This window comes from Hyperolius riggenbachi, chromosome 6 (genome assembly GCF_040937935.1).
Source record: "Hyperolius riggenbachi isolate aHypRig1 chromosome 6, aHypRig1.pri, whole genome shotgun sequence".
Taxonomy (NCBI): domain Eukaryota; kingdom Metazoa; phylum Chordata; class Amphibia; order Anura; family Hyperoliidae; genus Hyperolius; species Hyperolius riggenbachi.
The window spans coordinates 107,057,997-107,079,973 of NC_090651.1; the positions used below are offsets into that span (position 1 = coordinate 107,057,997).

General features: G+C 42.2%; 1 protein-coding gene across 4 annotated transcripts in view; it reads right to left on the reverse strand.

Moving 5' to 3' along the window:
• DPYD (dihydropyrimidine dehydrogenase) overlaps positions 1-21,977 on the reverse strand; it is a 1,875,594-nt gene that overhangs the window by 1,199,720 nt on the left and 653,897 nt on the right. For all 4 annotated transcript variants that reach the window (XM_068239758.1, XM_068239759.1, XM_068239760.1 and 1 more), the window contains exon 5: positions 18,968-19,129. In XM_068239758.1, the coding sequence (XP_068095859.1) occupies positions 18,968-19,129 (162 nt within the window). The remainder of the gene's footprint in view (positions 1-18,967; positions 19,130-21,977) is intronic.

A 21,977-nucleotide genomic window follows, 5' to 3' on the forward strand; every position in this document is an offset into this window, starting at 1 on the left:
CTAACGGCCATTGCTGCGATTTATGTACGTCACCATCACTACCATTGAAATAGCCCAAATAAACAGGTTTTTGTGACCCTAGGCTATGACCTCTTCGGCCCAGGGGCCCGAAACTCACCAGTCATGTTCCCCCTAAGGGTCCCTACAATGCTAGAAAATTTGCCACTGCTGAGTAATTGCCCTTTGAAAAGATGTGAGATTTTGGAACTGTAAATAGGAGGCCCAATGAAAGCCTATGGGTGATTTTACCAAATTTGGAGCCCTGTAACTCTGGTTTGCAGAGATGTAGGGAACCCATCTTTGGAGCCCAAGTCTAACAATATGTCTTCTACCTGCATGAGACATTTCGTGAGATTCAGACGTTGCTAACGGCCATTGCTGCGATTTATGTACGTCAGACTCGCCACCATTGAAATTGCCCAAATAAACAGGTTTTGTGACCCTAGGCTATGACCTCTTCGGCCTAGGACTGCATTGAACGCGACCCACGCATTGTGCGCATTCTGGACAACACCAATTACTGGGTTTATACCCTTCTGGATCCACGGTACCAACACAATGTTCCAAAACTGCTTGAAGAAAGAGCCAGACAGGTCAAAATGGAAGAATACCAGCAGGCCCTTGTGGAGACTTTAGAGAGGAGATTGACATCCTCCCCCTCCTCTAGCCAGTTGTACGCCGACAGACTGACTTCCGCAAACCCAGGACGACCAGGAGGGCAGCAAACAACACAAGCCGCAGCTAGTGCCCAAAAGGGAATGGTATCGGCAGTGTCCTTGGAGTGGGAAAATTTTCTGACACCCATGCAGCAGCACACAGAACAGCAAGCGTGCAGATCCACCTCCAACACCGATCGCCTGGAGAAGATGGTCAAGGACTACATGTCAGATGGCGTAGCTGTGTTGAACAATCCATCTGCACCCTTCAACTATCGGGTATCGAAGCTAGACACCTGGCACAAACTGGCAATGTACGCAATAGAGGTGCTGGCTTGCCCGGCAGCCAGCGTTATGTCGGAACGCTGTTTCAGTGCTGCCGGAGGCATCGTCACAGATCGGCGGCGTATCCACCTCTCCACAGAAAATGCAGACCGTCTGACTCAAATTAAAATGAATCAATCCTGGATTGGAAACGACTACGCAACACTCCCGGACCCCAACCAAGTAACATGAACAATGAACATCTGTGATGGGTTAGCGTTTCCGGTCCCTGTTTATTGAACCTCTCATCTGTATTACATTTATGACTGCATGGCGACAAAATGCAAATTGCTATCCGCACGCTTCTTGTCCTCATGCAAGGCCTGGGTTGTTGTGTCTCAAAGCGTGGCCTTCTCCTCCTGCGCCACCCTCCTCCTGTTCCATCATGTGTGCTGCTGCTGGGTTAGCGTTACCGGTCCCTTTTCCTGGAACCTCTTATATGTATTACATTTATGACTGCATGCCGACAAAAAGCATGTTACCTGTGCAAAGAAAACAGACATTTCCCGCATTTAAAAGACAGTTTTCCCTTTGAAACTTTAAAATCGATTTTCTCAAAAACTATAAGCTCTTTTTGCTAAATTTTTTTTCCTCTTGTACCCACTCCCAAGGTGCACATACCCTGTAAATTTGGGGTATGTAGCATGTAAGGAGGCTTTACAAAGCACGAAAGTTCCGGTCCCCATTGACTTCCATTATGTTCGGAGTTCGGCCATGTTCGGCCCGAACCCGAACATCTAGATGTTCGCCCAACACTACACGTGACCCGTTCGGCCAATCACAGCGCTAGCCGAACGTTCGGGTAACGTTCGGCCATGCGCTCTTAGTTCGGCCATATGGCCGAACAGTTTGGCCGAACACCATCAGGTGTTCGGCCGAACCCGAACATCACCCGAACAGGGTGATGTTCTGCAGAACCCGAACAGTGGCGAACACTGTTCGCCCAACACTAGCGAAAACCCTTACAAGGCATGGTTCAATTAGCCCCAAAAGGGAAAAAATCCTTCCCGACTCCAGAGGGCAATCAGATAAAACCAACACCACTGTTGTCCTCAGTACCTGTGTACAATGCATAGTGGCTGAGCATATGGTAATCATGCTATGTTATTGGCTCTCATTTAAATGTCCTTGAGCAAAAGTAACACTGTATATCTTGAACCCCAGACATTTATCAGTGGGAACTAAATGGCAGCACACTATGCCATAATTCTTCCACCTGGTCTGGGACTACCCAGTCATTAAATAATATTGGGAACAAATAATATAATTTTTGTATAACAGGGTGTCCCAACACCCTAACTCCTGAAATGTGCTTCTTGGGAATTTTATCTGATTATGGCTTGTGTTCATGTACAAAAACGTTATGGCAGAATCTTTGTTTTCAGGAGGTAGCATATCGGTGGTTATCAAATATTGCTTTCACTCTGGCCTCTCTGAGAAAAATAATTGACCCTACCCTTGCATATAGACAATAATTATTCACAGAAACAGCCAACCAATTCCCCCTAGTATGGGATAGGTGTGAGGAAAGATAGCAGTGTGCAGATAGATGGGCCGCCATAATGTGTCACTCTAGGAGCTTTTGTTGTGGTTATCCAGTACACGGTGTGTACTTAAATAATTCTCTGTCAACATAAACACATATAAATGTATGTGTAGACATCTTACATTGTGCTGAAATATGGATATAACAAGTGTATTTGTAGTGGCAACTCTACAGTTCAACACTCAAATGCATATGTAATATCAAAGTCCCACCAATTCCACAACATGAAGTCCTTTTCCTGGAATGTGTGGGACTTAATTGCTAATACATTTGAATTTAAGTGGTGTCTGTAGTGAGTATTGAACTGTACCATTGTTAAAAAGGAAGGAGGTGCATCAACAGCAAGCTGACTTATGCTGGGAATACACCATTCGATTTTGTGTTAGATAGGTGGTTCGATAGATAATTTCCAACATGCTCAATCTGATTTTCGATCGTTTTTCTGATCGATTTCTCGTAGAAGTGAATAAGAAAATCGATCAAAAATAGGATCGGACAATACATTAACTGAGAAATCTCATTGTGTATTCCCAGCATAAGGTGCAAATGGAGACAGCTAGTGTGCAACAGATATTGGCCTTGATTCACTAACCGGCACTAAGCCGGTTAGTGTTCCTTATCACTTAGTGGGCACAAACTACAGTGCTAACCTTATCTGAGGTTAGTGTGCCTTATCTGAGGTTAGTGTGCCTTATCTGAGTTAGTCTGCCTTATCTGAGGTTATTGTGCCTTATCGGAGTTAGTGTGCCTTATCTGAGGTTAGTGTGTCTTATCTGAGGTTAGTGTGCCTTATCTGAGGTTAGTGTGCCTTATCTGAACATAGTGCCCCTTAAGTAGTTTTGTGCACACTAAAAGATGCACAAAGCTACATCGCGCACTGCACCGCGCACAGCATAATGCATTGATCTTTGCGCGCGGTGCGATGATAACATTGTACCCGCTATACTGTATATGATGCGACCATAAGGTCGCGTAGGTTGCAACGATATCGGTGCACTGATGCGTCGTTTAGGTCACATCCTATGCGACCTTACGGCCGCATCATGTACAGTGCGCGATGTAACTTTGTGCTTCTTTTATTGTGCACAAAGCTACTTAAGGGGCAGTAAGTTCAGATAAGGCGCACTATCCTCAGATAAGGCACACTAACTCAGATAAGGCACACTAACTCAGATAAGGCACACTAACCTCAGATAATGCACACTAACCTCAGATAAGGCACACTAACCTCAGATAAGGCACACTAACCGGCTTAGTGCCGGTTAGTGAATCAAGCCCATTGTGTATTGTTATGTGACGTGGCAACTGTGTTCAGATATCAGAGCAGCTGATCTGCATTTTGGGTCAGTAATTTGATTTGTTGTATAAAAGGCACAGGATTATCAGGACAGCCAATATGCAGTATGAAAGAAATACATATAGCAGCCTCTATATCCCTACCTACTCAATATTAACATCCTGTTATGCTTTCAAATATCTTTCATCTAAATTGAATAATTTGAAAATCTATATGCTTGCAGGGCAGTTATCTGTACATGTCCCCATAAACACTTTTTCTACATACAATTAATTAAAAGAAAAAACTAAATAAATATATTGTATGAAAATGAATTAATATCCAATACACAACACACAATAATAATAACACTGTAACAAAACAAAAAACAACATTCATACTACACTACATTAAACATACACATATAATCCTAATTTATGCAAGAATGAATGAATAATCACATGCCTAAAGCTAGATCTTTACATTTTAATCTAAACATAAGTTTCAAATATCACAGTGTCACAGTTCTGCAATATTTATCCCTTGCCGCACATTCAGTATTAATCATAGTGTCAGCACAAAGCTTTGTAATAGATTTCTAATGATTTTAAAGAAAAATGGCAGATATTTAGCACAATATATCAAGGAATAATTTATGTCTATTAATCATAGTGACAAGACTAAAAGGAAACACAGATCACGCTTTAATAGGTATTGCTTGCATTTAGTTTCTAAAATGTAACGTTTTGCCGGGGTATCTATCATTGTTTCAAGGGGAGGGAATAAAAAAAAAAAATAGAAAAAGCTAAAAGTCCCTTCTACGAGGTGATCCATCTTCAGATGCTGAAAGTATAAACGTATGACTTCTACACACATGTGCTTCTCACACAGTTATGTAAAACAAACACTGTCAATATCTGGACTGCTGGCTGCGATGAGACATTACACGTTATCCTTTATTGAGAATCACAGATGTAGCACATTACTCAAAGAGAAAACAAAAGGAGAGAGCAGGCAATAAGGAGAGTGACAACAAGATGAAATATACAGATGAAGTGTGTTTAATTTTCACGTTGCATCCTCCCACTCCACCTAGCTAGGAAAGATGAGCAGGAGAGTGAAGTATAAACACCACCCAGTCAATAGTTACAAAACACAAATCTAAATACACAGCTACAGTGTTGTAGAACAAATATGTAATTATTGTTATTTTCACTGGCATCCACAGTAAAAAAAATAAATCAGTGGAACGATAGAGGGGGATTTTGGGGAAAAAACTGTGTATCTAGTGAAGAGCTCAAATTCTGCATAATAGTAATTTTTCAATGAAATTTGGAATTACGATGCAAAATTTCAATCTATTGTGAAAAATAATTTGCCCTAATTAATTTCACAATAATGATTAATTTTGTAAAAACAAATAAAAAAATAAAAGAAATATATATATATATATATCTTCCTGATGCCCATAATTTATTTATTCATACCCATAGATGTCGATGCATTTGTTTGAAAATGTGTTTTCCCCATAAACTTAAATGCAAGTGTGCGAAAATGCTAAATTATGCTTTCTCGTGCTCATTGACTTCAATGCATTTATGCAAAAATGTGCTTTCTCACGCCCATAGTTTTTAAAACGTTTATACAAAAATGTGTTTTCCCATGCCCACATAGTAGTGGATAGTGTTGATTGAACACCACTCTGTTTATTTCACTGGCTGTTCAAACAAATACGCCCAAATTATTCAGGATGACCAAATGGTAAATTCAAACACCATTAAAGTCAATGGGGAAAAAACTGGGTTAGTTTTCTGGACTTTGTAGAACTTGTACAGCCCTTAAAGGGAACCTTAACTTGCAACCTGCAAAGATACAAGTTACCACCAACGATAGCGCCGTCCTGCACCAGCAGGAACGCGTGCAAAGGTACGCGTTGGGGGCCGCTGACTCAGAGTCGGCAAAATTGAAACTAGCTGACAGCGGGGGAGTGAAGGAGATGTGACTGATGTCGAGGACACAGGATGTCTGCAGGGAGCTGGTAGATGCCCCAGGTAACCCACCTTGGTGAGTATTATTCTTCACACATTTACGATCTTTAAAGTGGACCTGAACTCTTGCTCAGGACAGAAGGAAAACATAGAGAAATGCACCCTGCACCTAATCACAAGTTGTAATTTGATCCTCCCCTGTGTCACATGACTGCCTATGGCAGATAAGCCCATTTGAAAAAACAGACTGTAAACTAAATGTAGGTATGAAAAACATCATTAATATTATGTTATACAAAAAAACACAAGCTATAGTTGAATGCAATCCAATACACATCACGCTGATGTGATTGATTAATATACATAGTAACAACATATTTTGGTGCAATAATCATTTACTTCTTCAGAATCTTCTGCCATGGCTGCATGTAACACAATAAGATTTTACAGGCTGATGCTTCATGCACAGCAGACAAAAAAATCAATGTTCATGAAATACCTTCATGACACTGGTAAAAAAAAAAAAATAAAGAAGCTGACTGAATTTTGAACAGCTGTGGAAAAAAAAAACCTCTTTACTTTAGATTATTTTAAGGGAATAAAAACACTGTAGAAAAGAAAACCGAACCAGAACAAAACATTAAGGGCCCGTTTCCACTTGTGCGGTGCGAATTAGTAGCGGAAAACGCAAAAACGAATTTGCACGCAGATGCGAATTTTACCGCAAATTCGCGGGCATTTTCACATATGTTAATGAGTATGCGAATTTAACCATGTCAGTGCCTGTGGGCTTTTACATTGATTTTATGCAAAAACACCCGCAAATGCAAGGTAACATTTGCGGTAAAATTCGCATGCGATAACGCATGCGAATTTCCTATTAAATACATTGTATGCGAATTCTGAGGGCTCTGCCGTGCAGATTTTTTCTGCACAGAAAAACGCTCAGAAATCCTGACAAGTGGAAACAGTCCCATCCACTTGTATTGTCTATGCGAATCTGCATGCAGGAAACGCATGCAGATTCGCTCTAGTGGAAACGGGCCCTAAAACATAAATTAAAGATTATTTATTTATTTAAGTATTGATATAGCGCCAACATATTACACAGCGCTGTACAGAGTATAGATTGTCTCTTCACTAACTTAAAAAACAGTTGTAGACAACAAATAAACAAAACTCAGTGGTCACCAAAATAGTATGGAATTTCTGGTTAAACATAAAAGGAAATTATTCTTTATTGTTATTAAAATGAAATTCCCCTGTCAGTCTGCACTAAAAAAAAAATGTCCTAAACTGAGTGAAAACTCAAACTTCTCCTATTCACATAGTACTTTGATCATGTCTAGCATGAAAGAAACATGTTTTTTTCTGTGAAGTAAGTGTGAGTAAGAGCTTGTTCACACTGCTGGCGTTTTCGGCTTTTTTTGCCCGCATGCAGTTTTTAAAAACACCCCCCCCCCCGACCGCATCTACAATGAATGTATATGATAAGGTTCATATCAGCGCGGGTTGTGCCCTGTGCGGCTAGCAAAGTGGTGCATGTACCATTTTTACGGCTATTCCGCCTCAATGGAAAGTATAGGAGAAAGGCGAAACTCTAACAAAATCACTTTGTGTAGCGATTGCGCTCATATTTTTAAGAATAAATACATTGTATTTTCTGGGTCAAAGAGTTCACTTCCTGACTTGCGTCAGGGAGTGAATTACAAAACTGCTCGGAAAAAACACTTAAAACCGCTAAGCACAAAAACGAATCGCCTAACCTAACGCTGGGAATCGGAAAAAAAAAGACGCCTCAAAAACAGCCCAACGCGGACGGAAACTCAAACGGAACACAATATGTACAAGGCCTAAAGTAAAGTTTCAGTTGGAAAACACATTTTTAAATGCAGCTGAAATTGTGGCGGTTTTTCGCTAGACGCATCCCTTTAATTCATACTGCAATTTTTCCAGTTTAGGGAAGTTTAAAAGTAAAAAGTACATAGGCTGGGTTCCCTTTAATGTTCCACCTAGACCATTGATAAGACAAAGTTTGGGTGACCAGGAAAGGTAAGGACACAAACCTGTAACTACCCCTCTATACCATACTAAGCATTATGCCTTTCATCATTGATGGGGTGTACTTTGCACCCCTCGCAAACCACCCTTGAAGACCAGAGACTCTTTGTCTCCTCTGTGTGCCTGAAAAGTAGACATGTTAATACCACAAGGTTGGGAGACTTATTATAAAATCAGGAATCCCCCTTTAATTTGAATTGGCAAGATATCGCCCCCACCCAAAGTAATAACTTCAATAATACATTTGTACCCTGTAAGGCCTGGCAGGTCTATCCCCTTCTTTTAGTCTCAATACCATCTCCTGTGCAGTCTTCACCCTTTGTAGCGCATCCTCGCTTAGCTGAGGGATGACTAGGACGTAGTCTCAGCACTCACACCAAGGCCTTGTGTGCACCAGGTATTGAGACTGAGGCCGAGAAGGCAAAAGTACCACTAGAATCATACTAAACAATACCAGCAGAATATCTAAAGGCACTCCGAGTATCAACCCGTAGTCAGAATCACACGGTACAAAATCATAAGGAAATAGCAAATCCAAAACTGTTCAAGGAGTCATACACAGATTATTAGAAAATCGCAGCACCAGAGGAAGAGACAAGAGCAGATCAGATACAATTCCAAGGACTGTCCAGGTAGCAATCCAATAACAGTGTCCAGATCATGCAAAAGGTCGTACACAAGGTGTTCTACACACACCTTTATAGGGGAGCCACAGGTGGAGCAATAATAACCAGCAGCCATTGGCTGTTTAGCCAGCAGATCAGCCCACTGGCTGCAATACCACCTCCCACCACTAGAAGCATAGCCTAAGAGCATAAACTGGCCACATAGCCATAAGCATCTGTCTCTGGAGCTGCTGGGCTGGCTTGCAGCTGAATTTAGGCTGTGATCACTGTGAGTGGCTAACAGTGATTGCATGGTCCGGATTAGCATACGGAGCTCAGCTCTCATTAGGAATACTGCATTTATGACTTATTTCAGTATCTTTTGTTTTTATTAAAGGATTTTCATTCTCTTGCATGGTCACCATCTCATACTCCAAATCCAGGACTTTTCACGAGCATCAGCTCTTCTTTGGAACTCTCTCCCACAGCCTGCCCATCATACTCCAAGCCTGGAATGATTGCAAACTAAATTGATTTCGTAGTAATTCATACGTTCTTATAAAAATGTGCGTAATTTTAACAAAATGTCGTGTAATTTTGTGCCGACTTTGAAGGTTAATAGTAAAGCCCCCATTCATGCTATTGACACCAAAATTGCTACCTATGATAAAGGAAATAGTGGGCACTTTTTTTAAAATCGATTTTCTCAAAAACTACAATGTCTTTTTGAAAAAGGATTTTTCTGCCCTGTACCTAATTGTCTCCTTAACATATGCACCAATGGTAGAAATAGCATATATGGGGGCTTTGCTATTAACCGCTAAAGTCGGCACAACATTTCACGAAATTGCATGTAAATTACGCAAAAAATTACACAAAATTATGAAATACTACTATTACATACAAAATCAATTACGATTTTCCCCTAAATTTTGCATTACGATTACAATGCGTAAATGCGAATTTCGATGCAAGATTTTGCATATGCGACATTTCGGCCCACCACTGCTGGAAACCTCCTTTCAGAAAAGCATATCATTTTTTTATACGTAACACTTTAGCCTCGCTGCCTTAAATGCTAATCCCGTTAATCCTTCTGCCTCCTCCTCTAGTGTCTCCACCCTCCTACCCTCTACATTGTAAACTCGTAAGGGCAGGCACCTCTTCCTAGTGTTTCTTGTTTTGCTGTACTTCATCATACGAACATGTACCAGTATTGGTGATGATTCAAACTGCACACCAGTTTTCTATGAATTTGAACTGGTATTTTAGTGTTTTTCTGCTGTTCTCATTTCCCTATGTGCAACAGATATCTGGACATCCCTAATTAATGTGGACTTTCCAATTTGACCATAGACACACACTGTACAATTACTTAAGACCTTTTTGTGGGGCATGGAGGTGAGAAGGTTACCTTGAACTGAGTACAAACGCGTATAGTGATAAGAAGCACATTTTCTGCTCACCACATGGCTTGTATAATATAAAAAGGGGGCTGCATATTCACTGTCCTCCCTTGCCTGGCAACCTTGAATTTAGTGCATATAGAAACAAATAGTGTGCATCTTCCGTCTTAAGCATGTAGATTTATTGCCAGTGTTATACATCAAAATTGTATTCTGTGCATGGCATATTCCATAACTGCATACAAAATCTGCAAAGTATTGCGCATATATAGTACCTTGCGGCTCCTTGTGTGGGCCTGTCAGTGTAGGAGGTGGGAGTGAGGGACTGATGTGGGCCTAGCGATGGCCGTTTCGCGTCCTCCTGGACGCTTGGTCACGCCGTGTTCCACTGCAAGCCGGCGCCGCCTCGCCACTGCATACATACGGGAAGACCCGCCTCCACCGTGGCAACACAGCGCCGGCTGTGATTGGGGCTTAAGTTTCCACCAATGGGGGAGCCGGAGGAGCTACACCATGCGGACGGTGCCCGGCAAGGACCAATACAAGCGGACAAACTGTCGCATAAACACACGTCATTAATGACGCGTCTCATGCGGCTCACCTCCAGCGCATGCGTAAATCGCACGCACCGCCGGAGGGCTCATGCACTGGATGAAATATCACCAGTAGAGAGCGCCAACGCTGTATGTCCTTTCTTCAGCCGGCACATCGCAGACGACTGGCACATATATTTCTTTTACCATTAGGTAGGCGCCTCCAGCTCATCCACCGGTGGAAAAATAAAATTAGTGATAGTGCGTGATGTGTCACACCATTAAAATTAATTACTGGGACTGAGGAGCAGGACTTTCACAATTGCATTCATTATTACTTTGGACCGTTACATCTACTCGTGTAACCCGTAACTTCAAGCAGACCAAAAAGCGGAATGGAAAAGGGACAGGGGGAAGATGTACCGGCCATCACTGGCCGTCTCAGACATATACATATATTACACTCAAATGCGAACCATTGGATATACACATATTGACTGAACAATCATATAGAGCACTCGTCAGCAGCATACTCATGCCTAACACTAACAATTGGTACTAATTTCGGCACAAACTCTGCAACACCCCATTTCCTCATAAATCAGTACCCCAATTAATATCGCTCAACCCAAGGTTTATGGGTCCAAAGTGCTTGCAAGCTCCACCTTGTCATTAAGGCCTAATGGGCCCAGGGCTTCAGTTTGTAAAATCAACCAGGTCTCCCTTCTCAACAATAACCTGTCCCTGTTGCCACCCCGTCCTGCCTTATCCACTCTCTCTAAGCCCGCAAATCTTAAACCCCTGATATCCCCTTGGTGGTGTTCTCTCATATGGGCGATGAAACGGGCACAACCCCTACCACTTTTAACCGATCCTAGATGTTCCCCTACCCGTTCTTTTAGTGGACGCGTAGTTTGCCCTATGTAGAACCGTTTACAGGGGCAGAAGAGGACGTAGACCACATACTTGGTTTGACAGGTGATTAGGTCCTTAACCATCAAGCATTCTTTTCCTACTTGTACACATTTCTGAGAAATCATGCGAGGGCAGAACTTACAGTGTCCACATCGATGATTGCCTTTTGGCATATCTTTACTCAACCATGTATCTTTCCTAGGGGAAGTAAACTCACTGTGGGTAAGCATGTCCCCTAGTGTTGGTGCTCTCCTAAAGGCCACTCTCGGGGGACCTCCCACAATCTGTTTTAGGGATTCATCCCTCTCTATCAGCGACCAATTAGTAAAGATGGCTTTTCTAACCATGTCGGCCATTGGTGTATAGTCAAAGGTGAAGGTCATACGATCCTGCGTAGACCTCGACTTATTTCTGGGTGTCAGTAGCCCTAGTCTGGGTTGGTGTTTAGCCCTTCCATATGCCTCCTCTAACAAACTGGCATCATATCCCCTATCGGACAGGCGTTTGGTGAGATCCGCTGCCTGCATTTCAAATTGCATTTCGTCAGTATTATTTCTCCTCAGCCTCAAGTATTGGCCATATGGAATGGCTTTTATGACATGCTGCGGGTGAAAGCTCTTAGCGTGGAGGAAAGAGTTGGTTGCCGTAGGCTTTCTATATCCCTCGCAACACAAAACACCATTCTTGACCATAATTCGTAGGTCAAGGAAGGTCACCTCTATATCGCTTTTCTCAGCGGTGAACTCCATGTTAATTGTGTTGCTGTTGATATACTGTAGAAAGCCATCGAACTGCTCATCCGTTCCCGACCACACCACCAGGACGTCGTCCACGTATCTCGACCATTGTCTGATGTGCCCGCGGAATGGATTACTGTCCGAGAGCACAGCAGACTCTTCCCACGCCCCCAGAAAGAGGTTCGCAAAGGAGCATGCCACAGGGGTCCCCATGGCCGTACCCGCTGTCTGATGGTACCAATGTCCATCAAACAGGAAGGCATTGTGCTTTAATACAAAGCCCAGGCATTCACAGACGAAGTCTATGTATTCATCGTCTCTGTCTGTGCGAGTCAGAAAATGTCTGACAGCCTCAATCCCCAAATCCTGGGGGATACGGCTGTACAGACTGACCACGTCGATAGTGGCCAGTCTGTCACCGGGGACCCATGTGGCACGCTCCACCATCTGCAGAACCTCCAACGTATCCCTCAAATAAGAGGGCACCCCCTAAAGGAGGGGGCGCAGGAGATGGTCGAGATACCTGGACAGCCTCTCAGTGAGAGACCCACAGCCGGAGACAATAGGACATCCCGGCGGTGCGGTCACGGATTTATGCATTTTTGGTATGTAGTACCACACCGGACGGCGCGGATAGAGAGGAAGCAGGTCACAGGCTAGTTTTTGTGAAAGATATCCTCGCTCCGCGCCTCTGCGTAGCAGAGTGCGTAATTTGCTTTGGTATTTAGTAATTGGATCTTCCTGGAGCGGACAATAGGTGGCTGTGTCACTCAGTTACCTCTCGGCTTCATTTTTGTACTGAGTTGCTGACATGATAACCAGGTTTCCACCCTTGTCCGCTCCCCTTATCACCAAGTCCTTGTTTTGTTTTAGCCACTTGAGGGCCTCTCTCTCCGCGCCGCCCAGATTCGGCACCACAGTTTGATAAATCTCTGCCTTAATATCTTTCATCACCCTATCAAAGAAATGGTCTATACTCAATCCCGGTGTAACAGGGAAAGGCTGTATAGACTTGCAGGCCCTGAAATCACCACCGCCACCCAGGCTAAGAGCCTCTGGCCTCCCCAAGTCCGTCCACACCTGATGGCCCCCATCTGCCCACAGTTCCTCCACCATCTGACTAAACTCCTCATCCGTGGGGTCCCACTGAACCAGCGGGCTGAACCCCAAGGTATCAGTGTTGTTCCCCTGTGTCATTTGAGGAGGCTGAGCTGAAAGCAAGAGTTGAGAGAACCCCTCCACTGGTCCACTGGCAGTTTCGGGTATACACCCCTGCTGACCAGTATTCAGACCTATTGTCACTGGGGTTTTACTTGGATCAATGTCCGGCCGTATGGGCTCTTTGTTGAACCTCTGGCATATCACGATCTTTCTTGTGGATTTGTAAAGATCTATTATAAAGGCCACTATATCGAAGTTCCTTGTTGGACAAAAGTTCAAACCTCTAGATAGAAGGGAAAGGCAAGCTGGAGGGATCTCTATCCCGGAAATGTTCATGACTTGCAAGCCATCAGTGGCTACATTCCCTTCCGCTTCTTGCTGCTTGGTTTCGTGCTCCCTCTCCCTTCCCAATGCACGCTATCTGTTTCTATATGCATAATGTTCAAGCCTCTTCCTTCTTAATTGTGGAGCGGAGCACACGTCTTGTATAAGCAATTGTCTATAAGCATATGAAAGTATAGCCTGTCAGCTATTATATCGACCACCTTGGGCACACCGTACTCGCACCAAGACTGGAAGCAACGCACCCCTTAAAGGAGAAGTGCCACGCCATCCTGTTCCCTTCTATATAACCTTGAATTTAGTCTAACTAAATGTCTAGGTGAAAGATTAGGAGGAACCTTTTTATCCCATTTTTTAAGTATTTTGTACTGATGCTTAATAATCTATAATCTTTCATGATTCTGGGGGAGAGGGGTATATATTGTATTTCAAACTAAGGATGTTAATGAGTTAAAGCAAAACAGAAGCTGAAATGTGGTACCTCCTGCTGGATTTACACACATTTTCCTGCTGAATCTAGCTTGAGGCTGGTTTCACAGTGGGACATTAAAGTCCCACGTTACAGCAGCCAGTAACGCAGCCTAACTCACAGCACTTTAAAATCAAATGTGCTGTTCACAGTGCCCATGTTGCGTTATATAGTAATGCAGCACGTTTAAACAAAGTGCTGCATGCTGTACGTTATACTGGGCTAAGCAGCGTTAGACTGCTTGCACATGCTCAGGAATGTTGGAGGAGGAGGTCTCCTCTCCTCCTCCTCCGCAGCCAGCCACATGGCTAAGTAATATTCACTGCACTGCAGAGACTCGTGGTAGGACTGTAGTGTTGTCCGGATCATGAACGAATCATTCATTTGATCCGGATCTTTTTTGTGAGTCGAATCAAGCGGATCATCACAATGAAAGATTCGGTTCACAGTGGATGTCTGTCTGGAAGAAACAGGAACATACAGAATGTACAGTGCAGGGAAAGTTCTGTCCTGCTAGTCATTTCACCCAGTCTGCTTCCCTAGTAAAATGATTCAAATGATTCGGTTCAAATGATCCAAATCCTTAAAAAGATCCAGACTTCCTATCACTAACCTGGAGCGGCTGCTTTGAGAGCTGCATAACGCAGCTCAATCTGACGTCCCACTTCAACACCACCATATGTTGCGTTAGGGGCACGTTATGCGACCATAACGTCCCCTAAAACGCAACGTCTTGGTGTGTAAGTAGCCTTAGTGTATGGAGAAACCCAAGAAAAAAATCCCTTGAGACGTGATTCCACAAGAACCTGCATTCTACCCAGCAAATTTGGTGACAATATATTTTAGGGACCTATCAATTTGCTAGAATAAACAAACAAAATGGTGACATAGACCTCCTAGCAAATTCATTTGCATTAGAGAGGAAAAAATATTGTCATCACAACTAGGATATGTCACAATCACTCTGACCAGATTCAATGAAAAGTTCACTTAGAGGAGTTTCAATCATTATCACCATTTGCCAATCAGTGCATGGCCCTGGGCAGTGGCACTAACCTATCAATGAGAGTTATTGAACACTAGGTCTACTTATCCTTTATATGAAATATATGATGCAAGAGTCCATTTTTTAGTTGGAGCTGAAACTTCATTAGTCTTCGAATTGTATTTTAAAACTCTGTCATATTTCAGTTCATACATGCCAACGGTAATTCTCGGTGATTAAGACACCTTTGAGTGCTGGACAATTTCACTACAGATATCACCATCAGCAGCCACAAACCTTCACAAGGCCTGTCACTCTTCAGGTAAGAGAACTACATTGCATGGGATGTCTCAATGACAGGCATGTCTGGCTCTGAAATGTCAGCATCAATGTCAGCTGCAGTAAGATCAATAATAACATGGCTTTTGCTGTTGGCTGAGTGCTCAAATAAAACAAGACCCGTAACTGCACTTGTAGGTTGCTCTGGTCATTCACTAAATAAAGCAGACAGCTGGAAGGGAGCAGGACCCCTCTTCCCCTTTTTGTTTTTGTTATTTTTGTTCTTTTTTTTCTGTATATATGTACCAAAATGATAGCTTTATCTGATTGCTTTAATGTCTGTAGTTAGATCGTATTTTATTTTTTATATAAGGAGGAAAAACAAAAAGGAACACAGTTTGCTGCTCGTCACAGGAAATAATTTACAAAAACATTTAAAAATTCAGGAGTCACTCTGAAAATAAAAAACATAGGTAATGAAAAACAGTCACAAATGTTAACAACCACAATATGGAGGGAACATCTGTGCTAAGTCTTATGTAAAATTACATATTAACTATTTATGCCGCGCGGACGTGAGCTTCACGTCCGCAGCAGCAGCTGCTGCTAGAGCCCCAGGGATGCCCTAGTCATGTTCCTGCAGTTTGGGGGGGTTTGCAGGTGATCGGGTGGGCAGATGCTTGTGATCGCGCTGTTACTGGGAGCAGGGGGAGATTGGCTGCAGGGGACAAAAGTCCCCAGTGCCAATCCGTACATTAACACCGAGAAAAAACACAGTTTTTGTTCAAAAACAGTGTTTATTCTTACATACATCGCCCGGCGTGATTTCCGCCGGTTTCCGCCGCCCGTTCGTTACATTAATGAATGGGAACATTCATTAATCTCCCTGCCGGTACTGTGATCGCAGGCTTACAATGGAAGCCTGTGTCCCTTCCCTAGTTACAATGTAGCAATACATTGTTTCCTATGTAGCGTACTTGTACGCTACATAGAATTTTGGTCAGCGGAGAAAATCTTGTGGCCAAATAGTAAAATATACCTACTGACTTTAGGGGGAAAAAAAATAGTGATATCTATGTCAAGAGGGCACAATTATTCAATAATAGGCTAAAAATTAGTGATGGATGCAAAACTGAAAAAATGCACCTTTATTTCCAAATAAAATATTGTCACCATACTTTATACTAGCTTAAAAAATGGGGGAGAAACCGAGAGCCCAATATGGTGCAGTATGTTAATATGGAAATATCTATTGTGAATAAATGTAATGATTATACTCACAAGGGTGGGTCGCCACAAAGGCAACCACTGGACAGGTCGGCGGGGAGAACTATAACCTGACCCCGCTCAGGTTTAAAAAGTTGCTCTCTGTAGATAGGAGAAAATGGGGATACACCCCTCCACCAAGGGTGGACTAGATAATATTGAAATACGATAACAGAGGTGCCAAGTAGAATACAATTAGTTAAAATTGTTAAAAGGACTATGTACAGGCAGATAGACCATAAGACAGATCCCTCTGTGATTGAATCTAATCAGAGAAAGATCTGTTGTATACAGATACACCACAGGCCACTTCCTGATCGATTTTAGCATAAAAACTCTCAGGAATCAGCCTTTTGATGATGCCGTCTGAGCCGCCTCCATTGCTGTCCTCCCAAGTGTTTATACCCTCCCGCCCCATGAAAAAAATGCTCACCTGCCCCGCTAGTATGACTTCCGGCGTCTTCCACTGTCACTGTCACTGGTTACCGAGTGCCTGTCTCACGTGGCGTGTGTACCGCGTGATAAGTATGTGACATCACACATGTGCGCCTGGTACCACATGATACTGGCACTCAGTAACTGCAGTGGCAGCGGAAGATGCCAGAAGTCCCACCAGTGGGACAGGAGAGCATTTTTAAACAGCACGGGCATTGGGAGAGGGGGAACAGAGCAGCCCGGGTTCATTGGGTGTTGCTGACTGTCATGATATTGCATGCTACTATTGCTGCACACTAAATCGACCACATCAGTCAGACATTTTCCAGCATGTTTTATTGATATATTCAACCAATTTTGGCCCAAAAACAGTTAAATAGTTGATTGGGCATTGCTTGTTGCGGCACCACAAAATTGGTAGATGTGTGACCACCTTAACTCACCATGCAGATAGTGTCATTATGGCCAAGATTAGATTCTTGGACTCTAGTGTTGGAACGTAAGAATGCTGTCCACTACTCTATCATGCTGCCCTGCGCATAATTAGGTGTGAGAGTTATGATCACATCCAGGATGTGAATGTTGATCATTAGATTACAGGGTATAAAAGCAGCACAGATCTACCATCAGTATTTTAGACATCTTTACTCACCGAAAGGGAACTTGAAGTGAGAGGGATATGGAGGCTGCCATATTTATTTTCTTTTAAACAATGCAAATTGTGTGGCTGTCCTGCTGATCTGCTGCCTCTATTACTTTTAGCCTTAGACCCTGAGCAAGCTCACCGATCAGATGTTTCTGATTAAAATCTGACAAGATTAGTCATATATGTGTTTCAAGTCTGTGATTCAGAGTTTCAGACACTATTGATGCCAGAATGATCAGCAGGACTGCCAGACAACTGGTGTTATATAAAAGGGAAAATATGGCAGCCTCCATTATACTGTTTGCTTCAAGTTCACTTGAACTACTTACTAAGGCCCAGTACACACCGGCAATTAAGTGGCAAACAGATCTGATTTCTGGTTGATTGGATCCGTTTTCACTCCGTTGCCGTTCAGCTGCTTCCATTCTGTTTTCCCATATCCCCCCAAGACCCTCATCACCAAAGTGGATTTTGCTGCCTTGAACTCATTTGCCCCCAATGCAGCGCTTCAGCCTCTGTTTCCGTTCCGCTGGGCTCCGCAGTCCAGAAAAATCGCAGCAGAAAAAAATGTGCAGTCTGTTCAGCGGATCATGCGGAATGGATCCGTTCTAACAGACCAATGTGAACAGATCCATAGGTTAACGTTGGATCCGTTCACATCTGTTAGGATCCATTCCGTTAGGATCTATGATAGGACTGTTTTTTTTTTCTGCCATTAAAGGGATACTGTAGGGGGTCGGGGGAAAATGAGTTGAAGTTACCTGGGGCTTCTAATGGTCCCCCGCAGGCATCCTGTGCCTGTGCAGCCAGCCACTCATCGATGCTCCGGCCCCACCTCCGGTTCACTTCTGGAATTTAAGACTTTAAAGTCTGAAAACCACTGCGCCTGCATTGCCTTGTCCTCGCTTCCTCTAATGTCACCAGGAGCGCATGGCGCAGACACAGACCATACTGGGCCTGCACAGTACGCTCCTGGTGCCATCAACGGGAGTGAGGACACGGCAACGCAGGTGCAGTGGTTTTCAGACTTTGAAGTCTGAAATTGCAGAAGTGAACCGGAGGCGGGGCTGGAGCATTGGAGAGTGGCTGCGCGGGCACAGAATGTCTGTAAGGGACCATTAGAAGCCTCGGGTAACTTCAACTCATTTTCCCCTGACCCCCTACAGTGTCCCTTTAAGAACTGGAAATTCAGAAACTCAAGTGAACTCTAGTGAACTGGAGCCAGAGTTTTTAGGATTACTTTGTTATGGAAACTGTACTCACACAAAATAGTAATGATGATAATAATAACAATAATAATGATAAAATCGAGTGACAGGATAACAGTATCATCATACCTCAATTGCAAACTGCTGCAGTCCACCAATGTTAATTGGACCGTCCTCCGTTGCGTATAAATTGCATCCGCCTACACAAAGGTCTGATGTTGGACACACCATTCCACATGTCAAGCCGAGGGGGTTATCAGACAGGATAGTCCTGGCAGCTCCGTAGTAGTTCTGCACACATAATTAAGTCATCATTAAAATCCCATTAATGATAAAACAGACGTAATATAGGGCTGCAAGCAATCATTTTTACAAGTTGTCATGCTGGATATTTTTACTAGCTGTATGAGAGGGAGAGATATGAAATAAATATAAAGTTACACATGCAGACAAATATTAAGTCCATTGATTGGGCTGTCAGGTGACCTTGTCTCTTCAGATTCATACTAGTAAAAGCCATTATTGTAAGGTGCTAAAACTTGCACATGACATATATTAAGCATATAGAGGGCATGTGTTATTTTTATTTTACACACAAGCTAGTAAAAAGGCTAGTAAACCAGAAACATGTTATGTTATATAGAAACACATGTACACAAATTCATTAAAAGATAAGAAATGGTCCCTCAACTTTTAATAATACTTCATATGATGCACAATCATACAGTGCACAACTATTCATTTTATATTGCAAATATTTTGTTTATTATGAACCAGTTAAGATGGACAAACCTCCTTCATTCTAGAGTTGGCTTTTTAAATTCATTTCATGTTGCAATGCCTTTTACAATATATTTTTTCTAATCGATAATATAGTTCAATAATAAAAAGCAACTCTGAGTGGGCATCAAGTCATTGTTACTAAGGAAATGAAACACAAGGACTGCCACAAATACTGTATGTATAGTGGTAAACGGTACACCCTATAACATGTAAAGTTTGCAGACAGGAGAAGGACAATGATATATTCTCAAATCTGTTGTGCTTGGTGCACAGGTGCCTGTCACATCGTGGTTACTGTGTAGACTTTAATACAAGATTGTGGCTATTGGGTGCCAGGGATCTTAATTTTGGTGCAAGACAAAGCCAATATGAGCACTCAGCTAAGAAATAGCCAAGTAGTCCGGGCTCTGTAAGGAACTGTGTGTGTGTGTGTGTGTGTGTGTGTGTGTGTGTGTGTGTGTGTGGGGGGTTAATATTAGGGTAGCAGAAGTGTTATGAGTGGGGTAAGATTAGAGTTAAGAGTGAACAAGGAAGATAGTGTTAGGTGAAAGGGGGTGGGGGTAGTGTTAAGATAGGAGTGGAAACATGATAAACATATTACCTAAATAGACTCTTTGGCAATATCCTGTGCGCAAAAAAAAAAGACTGACAATAAGGAATGTATGCCACCAGTCTCAGTTCTTGGGGGAAAAAAAACGATTATGGATGCCACCATGGATGGATGCCACCATTAAAATATCAAAAGTTTTCTTTTTTTTCAATTCTTAGGGTGTGTACACACATCTAATTTTGATTGGCCAATTTTACAACTTTCATGTACTATGAGAGCTTTCCTATGCAAAAGTGTCATGAAAATTGGCCAATCAAAATTGTTGTATGCACCCTTCCAATTGTATGGATGTGTGTGTGTGTATATATATATATATATATACACACAGTATATATATATATATATATATATTGTATACATCGCACACACCATACCATTGTGATGTACAATTTTAAAAAATCACAATAAATTATTTCAAAACTTTTCTCGCTTTTATTGGGACCTATATTCTGTACAATGCAATTGGAAAACAACAAACCGATTAGAGGAGAAAATAAATAAATAAAACATACAATAAGCTTGTTTCATAGCTTTGCACACACATTTAACTAAGATTTTGCTGAAGTACTTTTTGATTTAAATACAACATTTAATCTTCTTGGAATCTCCCATAAATTAAAGAGACCTCTGGTTAAACCCAAATAAAGTGAAGCTGCTTACTAAGCAATAAAGGTATCTCATGGTTGAAAGATATTAGTCAGAAGAGGGATACAAAAAAAAATCCATAGCATTGGATTTTTCATGGAACCAAATGAAGACAATCAAGACAAAAAAGTGTACAAAACATGCAAGCATAGTAACATTGCCCAGAACAGGAAGTCCCTCCAAAATTGACGCAAACACAAGACAAAAACTGCTTGGGGATGGAGTTATGAGACATATTCTAACATTTGCAAAGTCTGGCTAGTGTTGCTTGTGTAATACATGTGCAAGATAAAACCTTTTTCTTACGAAAAAAAACCCTTCCATGCAGCTAATGGAGTCAGACGATTGCCAAAGCATTTGATCAACAGGGTCATTCTAGGCCAATGACTAAAAGGGAACCCAAGGTGAGGGACATACTTATTTTCTTTTAAACAATGCAAGTTGTGTGGCTGTCCTGCTGATCCTCTACCTCTAATACCTTAAGCCATAGAGAATAAAAAAGCATGTATCAGGTCAGATTTCTGACAAAAATCTGACAAGATTAGCCACATGCTTGTTTTAGGTGTGTGATTGAGACACTGCTGCTCAGAAAGATCATTGTAACTGTCAAGGAGAAACTGGTATTGTTTAAAAGGAGAAAAATATGGCAGTTTCCGTATGTCTCTCACCTCAAGTTCCTTTTAAAGTATTAGAGACAATGCATCAGCACATGCCAGACATCTGCCATTATTTCACTAATATGTAGAACATAAAGAACCTTTGTGCATCTGCCATTATTTATTTCCTTAGTACAGGATCCCGTTACAACGTACCACATCTGCCCCTTCTTCATTTCCTCCACGATACACATTTCTCTTATGGTTTCATTTACATTTTAAACAAAACAAAATGATAAACAAATACAATATTAACCACTTCAGCCTTTAGTGTTTTTTCACCTTATGCATCTGAGCAATTTTCACCTCCCAAGAAGGTGAGGTTTACAAAAAAAAATCTAGATAAAGTCGGCGCTGAAGGGGTTCACAAGACCTAACTAAGCTGCACGTTCCTAAGAGGGGATCCCAAAACCTTCAAAATGGGTTAGAGATAATTTAAGTTTGA